Here is a 21367-nt window from a genome sequence, read left to right as displayed (position 1 = left end):
TAATTCATTATAAACAACAATGGTATAGTACGAACTAGTCATACTACATGGTGGGTAATTTTGGCAGGTATAAAATTTGACTATTTTGAGTCAAAAAGGAAAAAACTAAAAATTTGGGTACCTCTAATTTTGGCGGATGCTAAGCAGTTCACTAAATATTTAAGCCAAAGTAAATATTTTGTGGAATTTATTATTGTCATTTTTAAACAGACCACTAAAATTGGTCAAAATTAGGATCTCCACTATTATGGTAATTTTCTAAGTTTACTGTGCGTAGAACATGATGATTAGTCTAAAGTTTAGTCACATCCAAAATTCTTATGATATAGACGTAAATCTATTTACTGTTTTATTGCAAAGCTCATAGGATGTATGAGAACAAGCAAGAACTGTTTAGTATTTATTGAGAATGAGATGCCTGGATATTTTGACATGCCTGGTCTCCATTTCCATAGCTGTTAGCCTTAGGAACATTTCATGTGTGTACTCCCCTAATTGACACAGTCTCACATGGGATAATTACGTTAAAACAATTTTTTATATAAAAATTCAATTATTTAGTATATTCACATAAAATACAGTAATTTTAACCAAAAACCTTTCATATGCCTTACATTTTGTGTAGAAGATACTAAGTTTATCATTAATTTTGTGGGAGTCTCCCCCAAGTTAACAGGTATGCCATTTCCTGTAATATTATAGGGATCAGTTGTTGGTTATTTGAGGTATAGAAAAAAAAAATCACAGACAATTTATTGTCAGATTTGTGTAGTTTTGGCATGCCTGTTATCAATCTTGTACATAGATACGCATAAACAAATGCATTGTTAAAGTATGACCATTTTGAAAATTATAGGTACCTAATGCTATCAAGAAATGTCAGCGAGCTGGTATCTGTGTTAGAATGGTTACAGGTGACAATGTCAACACTGCTAGGTCTATTGCGACAAAGTGTGGTATTCTGGATCCTATTGAGGATTTCCTGGTCATTGATGGAAAAGAATTCAATAGACGTATCAGAGATGAAGATGGAGAGGTACAGATAACAACATGTACAATGATGATGGTTTATGGGGTAGAATTGGTCCTCCCATAAGACAATCATTAGATACTTTAATGAACAAATAAGGAGTAGATTTAAACTTTATATCATTTTATAGGTATTTAAGTCTTTATCTGCAATACAAAATTTAAATTTCCTTGTCCTTTGTCCAGCTCACTACCCAAAGGATGTTAATCAGATGACAGTCATTTAATGATGTGAAGACCAATCTATCCCCTGAAAAAGGTCATTTTATGTGTTGTAATATTAATCAGTGCTGGTTTGTTTTAGGCCACTTCATATGAATTATTTAGTGTTCATTTATTTTACATTCAGAAAGGTAAGGCTGTTGAAAATTCTGTATAAAAAAAAAACTGGAAACATCAGAAGAGGAACTATTTTAAGTCCAATCATAATTGAATATGAAAACCAATAAAGTCTTTCCATTCACAAGCTTTAGGAACTTAAAATTTAGAATTTTGACAATTGTTCTGCCTATATAAAAAAGGACAAATTTAGCATCACAAAGTACATGATCTTGTACAGTACTACAACACATTTTTACTCTTTCAGGTATCTCAAGAACTATTTGATAAGGTATGGCCCAAACTCCGTGTCCTGGCTAGATCTTCACCACAAGATAAATATGTACTGGTAAAAGGTATTATTGACAGTAAGATGAACCCCGCCAGAGAAGTCGTAGCTGTCACTGGTGATGGTACCAATGATGGACCTGCTCTCAAAAAGGCTGATGTTGGATTCGCTATGGTAACCTTAATTGGCTAGCTATTTTGACTTCTAAGATGTCGGATTCACTATGCCGAATCTAATTGGCTAGCTATTTAAACCTCTAAGATTTTAATTTTTCATAGTTAAATCTAATGGGCTAGCTTTTTTTGCCTCTATGATATTAAATGAAATTAGAATATCATTATGAATACTACTCATTGTAAATAATTTGGGGTTGCACTCATAATGCTATTTTTGAGAAAGGAAAGTCAGCTTAAAATATAGTACCCCAAAAATAATATGTATTATGAAAATTAAAATCTACCCTTTGAGAACTATTTAAATCCATTTTGGTAGATTCAATAATCTGTTTTTGTTGTAGGGGATATCAGGAACTGACGTAGCCAAAGAAGCCTCAGATATTATTTTGACTGATGATAACTTTACAAGTATCGTCAAGGCAGTTATGTGGGGTAGAAACGTTTACGACAGTATCGCCAAGTTCTTACAGTTCCAGTTGACTGTCAATTGTGTTGCTGTACTTGTAGCATTCATTGGAGCATGTGCAATTGATGTATGTATTCTTAGTGCTTATAAAAGCAGCTTACTGTGAAAGTACTTTAATTCGTGGATACCAGTTTTTTTGGATTAGGAAAGAAACACAATTTCATGGATTCTTCAATTCATGGTTTTTTAGGATTTCAGTATACACATCAATGGAAACCTCCTTTTCGTTGGGAACCAAATTTCATGGTTTAGCCAACCCACGAAAATCGTGAAAATTGGTACCCCACAAAGAATAGTTTTTTCACAGTATTATCTTTTTATTTCATTATTACATAAATATATGTTAAACGAACGTATCCATGTGCTAATATTTGTCATATGATAGGAGACAGATTAACATAAACCTAGACTTGTTTCCGAATCCTTATGATGTATTATTATAATTGATGTATTAATTTGAAATAAAATATGTTTAAACTGAAAGCAGCTTAGCTAAGTAATGGAATATCAGTAGTGAAGGGCAAGGCAAAACATTTAAAACCTCAAGAAGTGAAGCACATCAACAACTTCTATAATACATATGCAAAGATAGTGTACAGAGTTTGTAGAGAATTACATTCTTTTAATGAAACAATTGAAAGTTTTAAAATTCAGTTTGTCTCAAGATTTAAAGTCATGAAAATAATCTGAATATATAAAGTTATTTTATATTCCTTTACCATGAAATACTTATTACATCTTTGATCAAACAGAACTTGCAATGTGTGCATTATGTTTTTCATTCTATTGACGTCTGTTTCTAATTATTACAGGACAGTCCACTTAGGGCCATTCAGATGTTGTGGGTCAACTTGATTATGGACACATTGGCATCTTTGGCTTTGGCTACTGAACTTCCCAGTGAAGAATTATTGGAACGTAAACCTTACGGCAGAACGAAGGCTCTTATCTCTCGAACCATGATGAAAAATATTCTTGGTCATTCCATATATCAGCTTATTGTTATATTTTGTTTACTATTCTTGGGTAAGAATTTAATATAGTACCAGTAAATAAGTTTTTGTATCTGTAAAACTGTTCAAACTGAATACCCCAAACATCTATCTACTAATTTAGTTCCCTTGCATTGATACTTATGCATTTTGAAGTGTATAAATAAAAACTTTGTGAAAATAATCAACTTTCAATTCAAGATTCATTTTAAAGAGGTTTTCAATTAATAAAAGCATTTTGACTCAATTCTGTGGTAAGTATGTAGAAAATCACATTGGCATATACAAGGACAAAAATTTTAAACTTGAGTTACCATTGTGATTGATTTGAAGGTGAAGATGCTCAACCTCAGTTTAATGTTCCATATCTATCTGCACATGTGTATGACAACATTCAACCAATCTCAGTTCCAAAGAGACAAAGGAAACTTAATTCAAACATTTGACAGCTTATGATATCAGTGTATATTTCTGTAGATAATACAGATGCCACATACACAAAGAGATAAGGTATCATATGATACCCTCTCGAAAGTTGTGTGTCCGTCCATCCTGACTGTAATGAAATGATGATTTGAGCACAAGTCAATGAATTCTTTTGATACTTTGCACAGTGGAAAAATCGAAATTGAAGTTTTTGAGTAAGGCCATTTTAAACATTTTTCCATCCCCCTTTTCACCATTATGTGGTGGGGTATCATTAAATGTTCCACTTATGCTGTATTTTTGAATGTTTGTAGGTCCTACTTTCTTCGACATAGATACAGGAATAGGAGGAGATATTCACTCTCCACCCACTCAGCACTTTACTATTATATTTAATACATTTGTTATGATGACTCTATGTAATGAAGTAAACGCTAGAAAAATCCACGGGCAGCGTAATATTTTAGAAGGATTAAGGAGGAATCCAGTGTTTATTGTTATTTGGATAGGAACCTTCGTAGCTCAGGTAAAACAAGTTGAATTGATGAAGCTTATTCTCTGTAACGTTTTCATTTTTTTTTCATTTGTTCATACGGCCTGATATTTTCTTCCTCGGAAAGACTACTGCCATGATACTAAAAAATATAAGCAGTTTCTAATGACAATGTTATGTCAAATCAACCTTGATGTTCTCTGATAAACAGAATATCATCAGTTTTGGACAACTCAACAGAACATCACATCTTACCATATTTGGCTGCTGTAATACTTCAAAACTGCTGTTATTCTGTATATTTGAAAATCAATTTATTTCAGTGACTGCTTCAAAACTTGAGACCTTGTATGTGCTCATAATGTTACATTGCTTTGAAATCTACCTGAAATAATTGATATGGGTAATTTAAAAAAAAAAAAAAAAAGAATTGCAATGAAAGAAACTATCTTCAGAAAAAAGATCAATTACGAATAATATCATTTTAATAGATATTTAATTGAAACATCGTATACTTTTCAGGCCTTTTCTACTGTGCGGTATATTAATGTTGAAATTAAATGTTATTGTTATAGATAGTAATAATTAGTATATCGTCCCACTTGTTGTTAGAAATCCACAGTATGTAGTGCACAGTTAACAAAAAAATATGAAGGACAATGACTTTGATCATTTTTCTTTCTAAAAAAAATAAAGTGATTGATTATTTACAGATAGTTATAGTACAAGTTGGAGGTTCTGTATTTAGCACCAAAGCATTAACGCTAGAGCAGTGGTTTTGGTGTCTATTTTTAGGAATAGGATCCCTTATTTGGGGACAGGTATGTAGTTATTTAAAGGGTTGAATCAAACACCTCCTGTCTGAAAGTCCTCTTACATTAGTGTCTTTCTTTAAATTTTATTTTCCAAACATCTGATTCAAATGAACAAATCTTGGTTTCCAAAATAGTTTTCCAAGATACATACTGAGATAAAAAGCTACTGTATAGCATGCCATTTTCCTGAGTGCAAAATTTCAGGATTTGCTCTATGAACAAGGGTATTTAATTTTTGGTCATTATTTTTATTGCTCATAGATAAGGTCTTTGAGAGATGACTGTGAGATATCTGAATTTTGAATATGTTGAGCTTTTATTTCCTTGATTCTCGATTCTCACAAATATAGTAAAAATTTCCCATAATAGAGAATAGGGAAACTAAATATTTACTTCAAAAGGTGTCAGACTACATTTCTGCTTTCTCAATAATAAATTTTTCCAATTTTTAAAACCCCCTTTAAGCCTTGTGCTTTAAATATGAAATAAATGTGTCTGTGGTATATGATAAACAGTTTTACACTGTTGTTAGACTTTATTTAAATTCCAATTAAATTGTGAAGTATTAGATTTCTTCTGTGAAAATAAGTCAATTATGTAGCTATAATTTGTTGCATAGTACTAATAACATACCAGTTTGGTAATTTTGTTATTGCCCTTCACAAAAACATACATTACTCAAGTTATATAATTTACAGTTACAATTAAATAAACAAAGCCTAAATGAGTTAATTTTATAAGCAGTAGTTTTTCATTTTAGGAAACAAGTTAAGTATATCAAGTACAGCTATATATGGTTATCTTGTTATTACCTCATGTTTGTAAGTGAACTTATTGTGTATTGAACTTGTAATATTGTAATTTTTTACAGCTTGTTACTACTGTTCCAACTAGTAAAATACCTAAAAATATTTGCCGCCGCTTCCGTGGCAAACATGATAAAGAGGAAGAAGTTGATCATGACCTTATTGAACAAGACGTTGATGTGGGAGGAAGGCGTGGCCAAATATTATGGGTCAGAGGCCTTACCCGTCTCCAGCAACAGGTAGGATGCAGTTTTGTCTTTTTTAGTTTTTCCTATATATGCCACATTGTCCATTTCACTTGGAAGATGCTGTCACTTAATACTTCCATGACCAATACCAAAATTTCCCTTAGCTTTTGGCATCTGGGATTTCTGTAAGAAATATTTGAGTTTTGGGTGTGGGTTTGATTTTTAGATTATTGCCATTATGAAATGTGGCATGTATACAGTATGTGTACATACGTTGATTGTCTTGTGTTTATATTGAATGTGCTGTTATATTTTTTGCCTGCATTAGTGTTAGTGGAGATTGAATGACAGAATGACACTGACATTTTTTTTTAAATTAGTCAACAATAATATTTGTATGCATTATTGATGGAACGAATGAAAAATTGATAATGAATATTGCCAAGATTGGAATTTTATTTACCAACAAACAAATCTATTTTTCTAAATATGATTGACAATCATAAATTTACGGATAAATATCATATGTAATTTATTGTCATGTTTTAGAGCTTTTTATGTTGATTAAAATCTCAATCTTGGTGTTATAGTTTAGAGTGAGAATTACAATGTATTGATTTATTTTTAGTCCTACTGGTACATTTTATGTGTGTTTCTTGGTCAGTTTTGATTTCTTTGCATTTCTATCTATTTAGTTAGATTTTGGTTTTTCCCAGATATTTTTTGTGCATCCTAGTTTTTAGTTGTGTTTTAATCTCTTTCTTCCTATATTCAGTTACTGTAGCTGCGGTTGAAAAGATTGTTGAAACCCAGTTTTTGGTTTGGTGTTTTTTTTTTTTTTTTTTAACATCATGAAATCAATATGACAACTTTTTTTATTGACAGCTGCGAGTTGTGCGGGCGTTTAAGAGTACTCTGGAAGACCTTGAAGAAAAACGTAGTATACACAGTTTTCACAGTTTGCACAGTTTACGTAGTTCGCGCAGTCACCCTGGGCCGCGTCCCATTAGTGAAGATCTGTCTAATAATCATCAAAGACTTCGTGTAACAATGACAGACGCTACTCATTATCGTTCTCCTCATACTTTTTCAGAGCGGACATTTAAAGCTAAAAGTCAGTCTTTTGAAAATGTACCTCTAGTTAGTAAACAACCCTCTCCAGTTTTAGCTCCTACCAACCCAGCCCATAAGGAATCACCCCCTAAGGTTCCTCAACAGACTCAAATAGGAGTGACTGAGACATCTATCTAAGTAAAGTGTGCAATATCGTCGTGGTGCACAGTGTCCTATTATTTTCACTGAAGCTTTAGGTGTTATTACTGTGCCAAGAATGTTTAGAGTTTCCAAACTGCCTACCATTTTTCAGTGTATAAACCATTGTCTTATTGTTTTGTTATTTTCATTGCATGTATAAAATGCTACTGTTTTGACATTCCAATGATTTTTTGTCATTCCATAATGAAATTTTCTAATCATAAAAAAGTCTTTAACAAAAAAAAATTACTTGATAAAATTTCTTTATTTTTACATCATTTTAAATTTTATTCATTATTTTATTTATATTTTTTTTCAAAACTTGTCACTTAACAATGTGATTTCATCTATGAAAATCTGTTCCTCACATGCTTTAAATATACAACTATGAAGGAAAAAAAACTTTTCATAAGTTTTCTGATTGTGTCATCTCTCAATATTTTTCTGGGACCAGTTAAAAAGGGAACAAGAGCAACAATAGCTGCATGCGAATTCTTTCAGCTGTGATTCCAGATTTGTGATAATGTTGTCTATTCCCAAACCATGGTTTTCTATGTGTTGATATTGTATTTCTTCTTTTGCCTGTCTTGTGGTGTCGTGTCTTATATATACCCTGAATTATACAATGATTAATCTAATTGTTCATCTTTTATCAGAGGTTTTTATAGAACTTTCTCTTGTAATTCATATTTATGTGATATAAAAGATTGTGTTGTGGTTCTGTATTTTAATTCATTCTATTGTATTCATCTTGGCCATTTTCCTGCCAACTTACTTTCTTTCTTTATCCTTTTATAATGTGAACCTAGCTTCAACTAGGATTTTGTTTTTTTAACTTCTCTCTATATTTTGAGATGATTGTCAAGTCTGGCTTTGTTCTCTGGTGTAATGCCATCATTTGAGGAGAAAGACTTATCTTGAAGTTTTTAACTATGACTATGTTTTAACTACCAGGAAAATACTTTTTTTCAAAAAAATAGTTTTGAAAAGCTTTCATTACTCGAAAGCTCTTATTTTTCTATATCTGGTAGTGTATTTGTCCAATAGACACTTCTTTCTCTGGTGTTAGGACTTTGGTCTTTGGATTTTTTGGTTGACAAACCATGTTCTGAATTATATTATTTGGTACATTTTTATAGCAGTTGAAACATGTGTTTTGTCAACCTTTGTGCCACAGATTTTTTTTTTTTTTTTTGCAACTCACCATTTTAGTTTTGACCATATCTGCTGTATTTAATGTTGTCACCATATATCTCTAGTCTTTTTGTTTGTTTATTTACAGATACGTGTTGTTAATGCTTTCCGCATGGGCTTAGATGCACGATATGACAGTACTAGTATGTCTTCAATACACAGTTACCATTCTCTACCAAAGATTCGTAAATCCAAACCTATTTCCTCTCCCTCTGTAGAAGATGGCTCCACTGCCGAAACCCAGTTTAATACATAATTGAAGAGGATGTTTCTTTAATTGACTGATATTTGCAACTTATTGTCATAATATTCCGTCACATTTGCTGTGACACTTTAGCAATAATTTGGCACTGGAACATTTTAATAGTCTATTCTAGATTTTTGTCCCAGTTGTTCAACCTACAAGATAGTAACTAACAAGTTGGGCGTGATAGAGAGATCTTATAGACTTATTAATCTAGTTTTAGATTTTATACTTAACATGTCTTGTGTCAAAACTATTGTTTATTGTGATAACTTTTAGTTCTTCTTTTTTAATCTATTTTCCCTACGAAAATTTCTGGAATTAATATGGAAAGAATCCTACTTTCTTGAAACAATAATTGGTACAAAGTGAAGTTTGACTCTAGTGCCATTTTAATGTTAATTGCATTCAAGTCCTAAGGAAACAAAACAAAATATTAATTTTACAGATAAAACATAGTTGGGGGTTGTTTGATTTTCAGACACTTCAGAAATTTGCAAATTCCCAGGAAACTGTTCAAAGCATAATGTTTACAGGAGCATGAACACTATATTGATGAATAAAACTTTTTAGGACTTGGTTGCAAGATTTCCTGGTGTGTCTCACTGTTGCAGTAATGTGTGCATACCTGCCAACTCATACCTTTTACATGTTTATGTGTGTGTGATGTGTGTACATTTATTTCATATTTTTTAACACCATTTCTCAATTGTCAAACCCTATGCTTGTCACTGAAACATTACATTTTCAGTTTGAAAGGTTTTAATGAATGGGATTTATAGTGATGTTGGCAGATGTATATTTATCATTTCATTTAAGTTACATGTATGTATCACATGATATAATTTATACTACACACATATTTTTAAACTGTTTACTTTTTTAAGGAATTATTCTTGCATGTCCAAATGATTTTTAGTAAACTTTAGCTCTATTATGGTAATAAGTTTTTTTTCTTAGTGATTATAATGGGGGGTTACTATAATACATGATAAGTTTCAACACTAGTTGTCATGACAGTAAATTTAACAAAAGGTTTTGAGATTTTTTTATTTTTTTGTTGTTGTTTTTTTTTGTTTTTTTTCGTCCTTGCAATTTCGGCTCTATTTTTATATTGAATCATTAGTATTATTCCTTTTTGAATACTAGTAATTAAAAAGGTAAAAAAAAACTATGACAGAACACTCTTTTCCTTAGCATTTTTTCTTTTAAGTAATATCCTCAGTATTTTAGTGTTCATTGATGACTAAAGAGGTAGACCTAAGGTAAGGGACACAACTCTTTTATATCATTGGAATATTTGTATGCAGCATTTTACATCAATGTCATGTAAGCATCAAAGTAACTTGGATTGATTTCATTCTGTGTCAGATGAAATCTTGATAGGCATCCGTGAAATTGAATATGATACAGACGTATCACTGATTTCAATAGTTATGTCCTTTACCCTAGGTCTACCCCCCTTAAGGATTTTATTTTTTCCTGTCACAGTGACAGGGTCTAATTTTTCCAAATGTAGAAGATAAAAGATGTCAGTAAAATTGACAGCAAGGTGTTGTGAAATATTTTAGAGTTTCTATCCACTTTGTCCTTTTTTAAGTATTGTGGGTCATATATTTTGGTGAATGTTAGGACAGGTTTAATGATATTTTTTGTCAGTGTAAGGGATTTATTCAGATTATGACACAAATTTAGTTGATTAAATTAAATTGTTGTAGTAATTAAGATGAATTTTTACATAATGATAATGATAATCATATTCGAAAATTTTATTAATGGGGCTTGGAGTAATTGATTTTGACATTACCAGAATCAAGTGAGGAAGGCTAAGTTTTTTTTTCATTAACAAACAATAGATTGTATCATGTACAAATATATTTTATTTATTTATTTATAAGCTATGTGTACAGAATTACTTGATTACCTGATTAGGGAAATTTGTATTGCTGTTAAAACCAACATGGAATTGTTTTTAGGTTTCGGCAGGTTTAAGTGTCGGCAACAAAAATTTAAGTGAACCTGTGCAACATTATTGCGGCATTTGTGACTTATAAATACGCTTAAGATTATTATATCATTTTTGTGCTTTTTCGTTAAATAATTTTTGAACGTGTGAGTGCCAGGAACAAACACATTAAATGCAAGGAACAATTTAAATATAATGGAATAATCATTACTAGATTTCACTATAGGGAATATTCTCTTGTATAATGAATCAAAACATTCCAAATATATGGGTAAATACTGTGTAATACTAACTTATTGTTGGTAGTTATGCCATGTATATACTGCTTTCATACTTTCATCAGAAAATTTTGTTAAGTTTCAGTACCATACATCATTTTCAATTATAGAATTCAGTGCACACAAATCTTAGTGCTATTTCTAAGCTTTCTGCTTTTTTATAAAAGCTCCTTCCAGAACCATTGGATGATGATGTCTCAAACTTTTTATACCCTTCCAATGGGGAAGTAAATTATGAAATGAATATATAAGCTATACTAAATGATAGTATATGAAGGACCAGATCCACAATCATGATGTGATTTAGATTATTTTAGTTGTGTTTGCAGCTAAGTCTTTGTGGTGTACAGAAAATTAAAATTTGTGTAATCTTTACCAATTACCTTTGATCATACAGAATTTTACAAATTCTAAGTACATGTACATGTTGCTGCTTGAAAACAGATATTGCATCATTCATTCAAGTATGTACAGTTAAAGTACTTAATGTTTAACCGTAAGCTAGTGTTTGTGTATTTTATTGGCCATAATGTAATAAATATATCACCTCTCAGGAATATGATTAACAAATGACATTCAAATAAACAAATCTTTTGGCAGAAATCATCATAACATGAACATGTGCATCAGATATACATTTTCTTTGAATATTTTTTAAATGTGTATTGTGACATGTTATTGTTAGCCTTTTTATTTAAAGTAATGGTGTATGATATTTTTAGTGTAAATTATGTACCATAAGTGTAACTAATGCTGTATAGTTTCCTATGTGTATTTAGGTGAAACTCTGCTGAGACATGATGGGCATCGTCCCATGATGTTTTAGCGGCTTTGTTAGCAATACACCGATTCTTCATGTATCCTTCAAACGTTTGAGTAGTGTGGGAGATCTGATCCCTTTGTTATTGGGTTTTTAATAGAAAAATAAAGAATTCAGCATATTAACTTTGTTTTCCTTTCATTCAAAACAGGTTGCATTTGTAATCAAAGGGACATTGACAAAAGATTATTTAACAAAATTGTTTGCTTATGTAGGCCTCACTGAGGCTTGGGATTATGCACTTGAGTGTTGATTCAAAAATTATCAGGGGTGGATTTTTGAAGTAAAGAATCTTTAAGCTATGTTGGCATTTGCTTTTTTAATATTAAAAAAATAGCTTATGTATTTACTAAAAGATTCACTATTCACTGTTCAGTTTAAAGCATATTTTCCAATCCGTAAAATTGCACAGTCATTTTTGAGTTTGTGGTATACCAGCCATGTGTTGAGTCAGATGAGAAGAAAGTGGAATGATATTTCAACTGGAAAATGAGCTTTACACCATAGTCACAGGACAGCCGTTCTTCAAAAGTACCATTTGTATGTCAGCACATTCGCATGAGAAACTACACTTGAATTTTGACAAAACCAAGTCCGATCCTTTCTGTGTATTCGTTTATTGATAAACACGTTACTACCGCAGCACAGTATTTCCGAACTTGCATGTTTATTTTTTCTTTTTATGCATGTTATTATTTTTTTTGTTTTTTTGTTTTTGCTTTAACAACTTAATTGTTGAATTATGCATGTACTTTTTATGTTTAAAATGTTAATATATCTTTATTAACCAACATGTATGGTTTAGAAGTTTTATTTAAAGTCACCTGTTGTTTTCCTGCCATTAAAGATTGGCAAGATAGATTTTCAGTCTGTAAATCTGTGCAAAAAGTTTTGGTTTTACAGGGTTTTTTTTTTTTTTTGTTCTTTGAAATTTGGGTTACATCATTATCAAAATTGGAATGTAATAGGTCATTCACGGTGATTAAAGTGTTAAGTGGGGCATCATTTTCTTGTTAACACATGTTCATTTTTGTAATTTTTTTCTTAAAATTCAATTTTTTATTGGTAAACACTTAGAATTTTGGGATGGTACTACTTATAAATAGAAAACATCATTTTATTATTTTGGGTTGAGTATAAACTCACATATTGAAATACTGTATAAGTACTTTTATTCGTTGGTACCAATTTTCATGGTTAAGGTAAGAAAGAACAGTTCATAGATTCTTGAGTTAGTTGATTTCCACAATTCCATAATACAAATGAATGAAAATTTTCTTTTTTGTTTGGAACCAAATTTTGTATGGCAAATCAATGACAATTACAAATACTAATACTTGGTACCCAACAGGCAATGATCCTTTCACAGTAATGGAATTGCTTCTGAGATAGGATCTTTCATCATTTTATTTATACTGGTAAATGATTTGTATTACCGTAAAAGTACTTGGGGGGGGGGGAATTAATTGTTTGAATTTGGAATTATGTTGGAACTAAGAAAATAACCAAAAGTAAATTTGAACCTTTACAAATGGGGTTAGTCATGCCGGTATGGCTAAGGGGTAGGGTTAGTAAGATATCAAACGTCAAGGAAACTTACTAACCCCCATTAGTCATGACTAACCCACTTAGTAGGAGTAAGTTATACAAATGTTTTTTTTTTCACTTACTTTCTTAAATTCAAAATAACTCCATATTCAAATAATACCTTGTTTTAAAGAGAATTTACAGATTATTATTCAGCATTCCAAACTACAGAGTTCTGAATTTAAATAAAAAGTATGGAAGCAGAACTTTAATGAATAACTTGAGTTGTGAAACACCCATTTTAAAAACTTAATTCTAATATGATACGTACATCAAGCATTTTATCTTTAATTAACAAACAGTTTTGCAGCATTAAGAAAATCAGAAATATCATAACTTCAACCCACTACATGTATGTACAGAATATATATGAATAAGTTAAGGATTTTGATACACCTGCTCAACAAAACATATTTGCACTTCTGTGGAAATATTGAAGCACAACTACCAATATACCATATAATTTTGCAAACTTACTTTTGTCACTAAATAGTTCTTTCTTGCACCTTGGATTTGGTCTATATATAACAACACTTATTAACTATATTCAAGCATTTTGATGCATTGCGTACATTTGAAAGTAATTAATGCATTAATATGTGTGTATTGATGCTAAACGTAGGTCTGACACAAGCTTGATATAAACATGATGTAATTTAGATTTTTTTCATTCATGATAAATTTAAACCCAGTTCTACACAATTATGATGTTAAATACATTTGTACAATGTCTATTGAATTACATTTCATCAAACTTTCAATTTTCTTCCTTAAAAATTAAGCTGCTGCTTTGGAAAAAAAAATATACCAAGAAAAACTGTTTTCATCATCATTTGTAAAGCATTTAGCCACTGCTCTCTGAATTTTTTTTAATGCTTAGTTTGTCTTATCATTTTAAAACTAATGAAGTGGCATTAGTATTTAATACTCCCCCAAGGTGTTAACATGGGAATTTATTAATTGTTTTAACAATTAAAGTACATGGAAAAATAAATCAAACCAAGTCTTATTCAAGTATACGTGTGTAGGTTCTGTATTTTAAAGTTATGGACACTTGAATTCATTTCTTTAGTTAAATTGGCTTTTGAAAGGGCTTCAAATTTATTTTTGTATGTTATTGCTCTAGTCGTAACTTTCTTTTTTATTACCTATTAATTGCTTTCCCCCTCTCTATTTCAGATCCGAGTAGTTAATGCATTTCAAATGGACCTTGATACCTCTCATTTAGACAGCTATGACAAACGTAGTAGACCATCACTGATTAGTCTCCAGTCACTCCAACAGAAATCAGGGGTGGCTAAGAAGCCGATGCTAGCCAGCTCTCCTGAAGTCGAGGAGAGTCGATCTTCCCCATGGTTAGGACATCAAGATAGTATTCCTTATGCTGATGAATAATTTATGTACAGACTTTTTATAACCTTAAAATAAAAGTGGGACATTTCATTACTTTTTTTTCTCAAATATTTGTAGTTTTGTGGATAAAGGTTATATCACAGATGTACAAAATGCAAACTACATTTTAAAAGCATACTAATAGTATCAAGGTACATATGTGCTAAAAGGCTGTAAATAGATACATATGTACTTCGAAATGATGTCTTTTCCTGTTTTAGTGAAAAGTAATTTCTTGTCGTACATGTGTGTAGAAATACTCAAGTGAAATGTCTGACTAGAGCTTTTAGGGTTTTATGTATTTAGTTGCATTGCTTTTATATTTTTTATTGTGGAGTGGCTCTATTTTTTTCAGCTAACTAATAAGTCCTGTCCCCCAAGCCTGGTATACTAATGAAATTATAACGTAGAATGGTCAATAGTCTAATTGTTTTGAGGGAGGCACCAGAATTAATATTTGTTGTAAAAAATTCCCAGTACTAAAAATTAAAGAAAATTTCATATTGTATCATTAATTTCAATGCATGAAATTTGCTCTCTCAACAGATGCATGCAACTTAGCCGCTGTAATATAGAACCACTCCAATAATGTTGTCTCGAGTATTTATGTGATATAATTTTTTTTTCAGGTTTCTGGCTTGATAATTGTATAAGTCTTTACTCTCTTGATACTCAGTAGTACTTTGATTGTATTTAGTTAATCTTGCAAGTCTTGAGCTTATAGTAAACTGCTTTTTGTTCACCTTCAATGCCAAGATAGATAACTCTTTAAGATATTTTTAAAATTCAGAAATCTAAAGATTTTGTTTTGATTAACCATGGAGGATTTTTGGATGCCAATTGATGTTTTCATTAAAAAAAAATCAAGTTTCAAAAGCAAAAAAGCACAAAAATTTTGAAAGCAAATTATTTCTGCATAATTTTACATCTAGTGTCTAACAAATCTATTGCTACATTTCAGAGACTCAAATGATGAATGATTTTTTTAAAGCTTTGTCTTTCATAAAAGCATATGTCTGGCATTTATGGTTGAACTTATTCATAACAGAATCTTGTGTATAAATTTGTATGCAGAATAAGTGATTATCTTATACATAGATGTAGATATTTTTATAGATATGTTTGTTTAAAGAATGATAGCATATTCGGTTAAGTTTAAATTTGTTGACCTATATTATCTAGTTAAAAGTCCATGATAGTGGGATGGGGTACTAATCTAAGCACATGAGTTGCACATGTGCACACATAAATTTAAGATAATGATATGTCGTAAGTTAGAATGCAGCATGATTGGAATGTTGTAAGGAGGTAGACCCAGGGTAAGGGACATAACTTGAAATCAGTGATGTTTGTATCATATTAAATTTCCCCAAAGCCTCTCAAGCTTTCATTTGAAGCAGAATAAAATGAATCAAAGTTAATCAGATGCTTACATAAGATTGATGTAAAATGCTGAATACAAACGTTCCGATGATATTTAAGAGTTGTCTCCCTTACCCTAGGTCTTCCTCCTTAAATCATGGTTTAGAAATGTTAGTCTGTATAATTTTTCAATTATTTAAGCATGATGTATGAAGAGATAGGTATCAAGGAAATTGGAATGTGTGAGGAGGGGGTAAAATAAGTACAAATGAATATAATAACTCTATCAGTCTTGAAGTAAAGGATCTTAAAAAGTCTGCCTTAGTTTATTGTAAGGATGAGTTTTACCCTCTCTTTTTTGCAGTTAGATAGGAATGTAAATAAATGTTTTGATTAATGCAATTGCATGTACATAGACTTATTAAGGATTTTAGGATAGAGTGACTGTTAATTAAGTAAATTGCCAAGCAGGGTTAGGCAACATTTGTTGGGTGTGATTTAATTCAAAAATCAAGATTTCATGAAAATCTTAAGGCAAAAGTTCCAGTCTTGCTTCCTCAGAATCAGTACTTTATTTAAGGGGGGGCTTAGTTGCTGGGGACTCCATGCTTTAACTACATGAATTAATTAACTAATTAACATTTTATTAAGGATATCACTGAGTGCACACTCCCATGCCATTTTTTTTTTCTTAAATTCTCAATAGAAGACCTTGGACATTGGTTGTGTTACAACTACAGGATGCAACATTGGTCATGGAAAACCTATGACATGTGATGATGTGTGATGTAAGGTAATTAGTAGATATATTTGGTGTCAGTTCTACAGGATGATCGTTTTATTTTGAATGAATGGTTCATGGTGTAAATGTATGATGATGATGAAAAATAGGTTAAAGATTAAATGATCCCATACTCATTCCCATAATTTTTTTAAATGTCATCATGTCTTTTAAAGTTGGGGCACTAAAATTGTATGAAGAGACCTTATTATTAAGAAAAGTAGTTTCAACAATTTTAACAAATTCTTAAGTCAATGTCATTTCAATAGATTCCAAGGGCATTGTTTCCTATGATACATGCCCTATAAATTCTTTGGTGAAAATTAAAAAAAAAAATAAAAGATGATGATTTTTAACAAACATGTTACATTTTTAATTTTGAATAAGTAATAATTTATATATGGCTTTGCCCAGAGATTTGATATTCAGATATGTCAAAGGTCGAAACTATTGAATTTTCACTTGAAATATTTGAAATGCATGTGTGTTGCCTAGTATTCATGTAGTATGCTAGAATGTTAGTATTCAATGCAACTTGTTATAGTTCTATTCATGTAAATAACATCTCTGTATGCTTTTACTTTCATATTATAAATGTATGCTTACTTTAATGATAGCTTTAGAAGATTTTGGAATGTTAAATAGTATAGTAGTGTTGTTATGTTTCATTTTCTAGAATTTTTCTTCTACTTTTTCTATATATTTATAAACGTATCAAGATTTTTTAGGTATTTTAATACTTGGTAAGGGACATAACCTAATTTTTTATTTATTTTGATTTATTGATTGATATTTCATGTATCTGCCATTCTACATGTAAGTCCATTTTGCCACAGTCTGCTTGCAAGAACTTTTTTGTCAGGTCTAAATTAGACAGATAACTTTCTTCAAAATTAGAAGTTTCCACAAAATAAGACCAAATCATTTAAAAACAGTGCTATAACTCTGATTTATAAATTTCTTACCATCAAATATGATGTGTCAGTACTCTAAGTATGACCTACTTTCAAATCTCTTGAAATATTTTAATTAGTTCTGTACTTTGCACTTCAAAAACAAAGTAATACTAATCCCACAAGGACAATTAATATGAGATACAAGTAGAGTTTAGTTACTAATAGAAAAAATTCCTTAATTACAAGAGTTTCAAATTATGTCAAGGTCCCATCTATCTGTTCTAGTGACAATCAAGCACTCTGATAACAGTGCATTGATATTTTGTAAGCACTGTTTAGCATGCAAGACTAATCAACATTAAAGAATAAACGAGAAGTTTTTCATATTTTTTCAACAGCTTTTTTCCCTATTTTTTATAGCTTTTCAGGCCACTTATATTAGCTTTCTATTTTCAGATTTTCAAGTATCAAGAGAAAATGACCAATAATTTACGAAAAATCAAGACTTGCAAGAATTTTTATGTATTGTGACTTTTAGCTTGTAGATTTATTGTAGAGTGTTTGGCAAATAATGTTGTGTATTATATACCTACAAATGCTTTTTAATTTTGATTTAAATATACTACATCATTTTTGATTGGTTTGTAACCCCATCATGTGACATAACACTTGTTTTTGATTGGTTAATATTTATCATATGAATGGAACTGTGTGCATGGACACTAATTGCTACAATAAACACAATGAATGAAGGGAAAAAGAATATTAAATGTACAAACAGATTTGTGTTTCATTGCATGTATAAACAAATAGCACGTTGTATATATCCCACTTTTTAATTTATCCATCCCAAATTTCATTGTTTCCAAAAATAAAATCAAAGTATTACAACATTGAACATCTACCACTCATTATCCAATGACACAAGAAGTGCTAAAGATAAAAATGCACACAATTAACTTTTCTATGAAACAAAAATGTATGTAAATACACAATAAAGTGTCAAAATTTAGTCTTTGAGATCAGAAGTACTTAGATGTACAGTGGTCTTCTGATAAGAAATAGGGCTTCTCTCCTTTTATCAAATTCATCATCTCTGCATGCTGTATTAGTTCTGGTTATCCTCATAACCCAAACCAAGCTCAGGGAAGCTTCACTTATAAACCACTCTCAGAGTTTGATTACCGTACCTGATAATCAAAATGGACCCGAATACTGCTTCTTCCCAATTAAAATATAAAATAATCAAGATTCAATCATTTTAAAGTATTGGTGGCCTTTTTACTGGTATTATCTATCCTTTCCTCTTTCTTAAGAACTTGCCTACCAAAATCACAGACTGTATTTTATTAATGTTTCCCAATCTTGAACATCTAATTATGGGGCATTTTTTACATTACTTACCAATTTTGACGATATTTCTGCATATTGTCATCATTTCTCCATCTTTTCTCCATTTCATTAATAATTTTTGAATGAAATGGGAGGTAATTCTACACAATATTTCTAGTTTCAATATCAATGCAACCCAGTTGTGTCATTATTGGATTAATTTGCAGGAAATACCTTGAAATTATTTACTTAATATATGGTTGGTGTGTTTCAAATCTGTATCAATAGTAAATTACATTGTTTATGCACAATACAAAGCAAAGTTTGTATGAGCTTATAGGTGTTAAATATTATTATACATCTGAGCCGAGAAAGGCTGAGAAATCCATTCCCTGGTTATTAACATTTTACGTGTGTTTACGTTAGCCATTTTTACCCTTTTACTTGTTCTGTATATATTACATAGAATATATAGTGGTTGAAAGTAGTTCTTTTTTTGAAATATTGAGTATTTAATGATTTTCATTTATAGCTTAAATAGCTAACATTTTACAAATTTGCATGTTAAGAGTTGTTCCTATGCATTTGATCTCATAGAAAGGAAATTTAAACTATATTTAATTATGAAATAGTTTCTTTGATCTCAAAGTCTCTTTACTAAATGGTAAGCTAATGGTTTGATTATTCAAAATTCATTTTATATAACAATCTCAGCAGATTTGTTGATTGAATCTTTCAAAATGCTTTGTAAAATGTTTGTATTTTAGGCTTGTAAATTTTGAATTAGCTACAGTTTAAGATGCACAGTATGAAATTCATTAAATATTCATAAATTAACAGGTGAAGTGATTACTTTTGACTGTAAATGTTCATTAAGCTTTTTTGGATGAAAATATTCTTTAGAGCAGTTGTATGTGAATTGGAGCAATGCAGCTAAAGCAGGTAAAGCAGAATAAAGCATATAATGCAAATGTGTTTGTTGTCATTTAATGACTGAATAAAAATTCAATAACTTCTAAAATTAAATCATGCAAATAACATTGATAAAAACTCAAAATATGTAATTAAATATATGTAACTCATGTTATGTTTTATTTTATTATATTTTACCTTTACAGTACTTGTGGCTAAATGTTTGAAAATCATGAAATTAAGAAATTTGAAATTTCCCATTTTTCAATTTGTGGAAATAGAATTTTTTATAACTAAATCTTTATCTGCTTCCTGGTTTATCCAACATTGTTATGGATTCTAGGATATCCCATTGTGAAATGCTGAGAGGACTGTTTTATCCATCTGAGTTAGTTATTATAGATACTGTTAAACGTGTAAGTTATCATCAATTTGTAATAAAACCAATTTTTACAGTGAAATTTAGTTTATCTGTTTATTTGAGAGATAAAGAAGGCTACCAAGTTTTAGGTTTAGTTGCAGGTCACTCTTTGTCAGCATTTTCCCAGAACACATGAATGTATGCTTGGTACATGTATGTCAGCCATAGTTTTCAGTTGGATCATTATAGGGATGGGATGCCTTGATGTATCTGTATGTGGAAATAACTTGGCGGGTGTTCCTAGATTGTACTGCCAATACAATTAGTAATTACTCCCTGTTTTTTTTTTGTTTATTTTTTTACAGTTCATTATATCGTCATTTGGTGGTTTCCTTACGTTTTATTTATTTCTTATTGCAACTTCAGACTCAATAGAATATTTGGTTAAAGAATAAAATAATCAATGCAATGTATTTTTCATGCCATTTTTCTTCTTCGATTCCCTATTTGAATGAGTTTCTAAAACAATGTACAAGATCGAAATAATCATTTTTTTCATACTGTTAAACGTGTAAGCCATCATCAATTTGTATAAATGGGTAATATCATTCTACCATTCAGTCACACGACCTAGAAATAATTAAAAAAAAAATATCCCACCTAGTGCGTATGATACATTATGTTTGTTTTAGAACAATTATAGTTTGTTTTTTTTTTCTACTGTAAGTGTGATTATGTTTTCATGACAGTTTGATTCATTATATTTTGTATTAATTGTTTAAAAGTTCAGTTTTCGTCGTTGTGATAGTTCTTCGGAACATTAAGCCGAAAAACGTCTTTTTTTTTCGGTCAGCCTTGTCCTCACCCCTTTCCACCTCCAAACCCATATCACAGTGCTTTTCCACTAACTGTGTCTTCTATGTTAATTTATACAGACAGTAAAGATGTGTCGAATTAGAAATACAGTTCGGTCATTGCGCAACCAAAGAA

General features: G+C 30.6%; 1 protein-coding gene across 20 annotated transcripts in view; it reads left to right on the top strand.

Moving 5' to 3' along the window:
* LOC148627840 (plasma membrane calcium-transporting ATPase 2-like) overlaps positions 1–20477 on the top strand; it is a 107970-nt gene extending 87493 nt beyond the window's left edge. For 11 of the 20 annotated variants that reach the window (XM_088580061.1, XM_088579973.1, XM_088579982.1 and 8 more), the window contains 8 exons: positions 857–1036; positions 1616–1810; positions 2154–2345; positions 3091–3304; positions 4011–4222; positions 4903–5010; positions 5876–6049; positions 14521–20477. In XM_088580061.1, the coding sequence (XP_088436187.1) occupies positions 857–1036; positions 1616–1810; positions 2154–2345; positions 3091–3304; positions 4011–4222; positions 4903–5010; positions 5876–6049; positions 14521–14736 (1491 nt within the window). In that variant the 3' untranslated portion in view covers positions 14737–20477. Of the gene's footprint in view, positions 1–856; positions 1037–1615; positions 1811–2153; positions 2346–3090; positions 3305–4010; positions 4223–4902; positions 5011–5875; positions 6050–8534; positions 11880–14520 lie in introns of those variants that run through there. The other 9 variants (XM_088580087.1, XM_088580117.1, XM_088580098.1 and 6 more) reach the window with 6 other exon arrangements.
* Positions 20478–21367: the final 890 nt, after the last annotated feature.

Source organism: Perna viridis, chromosome 1 (genome assembly GCF_037379345.1).
Source record: "Perna viridis isolate PV_CMFRI_1.1 ecotype Kerala chromosome 1, ASM3737934v1, whole genome shotgun sequence".
Lineage (NCBI taxonomy): Eukaryota > Metazoa > Mollusca > Bivalvia > Mytilida > Mytilidae > Perna > Perna viridis.
This window is presented reverse-complemented; position numbering and strand designations above follow the sequence as displayed.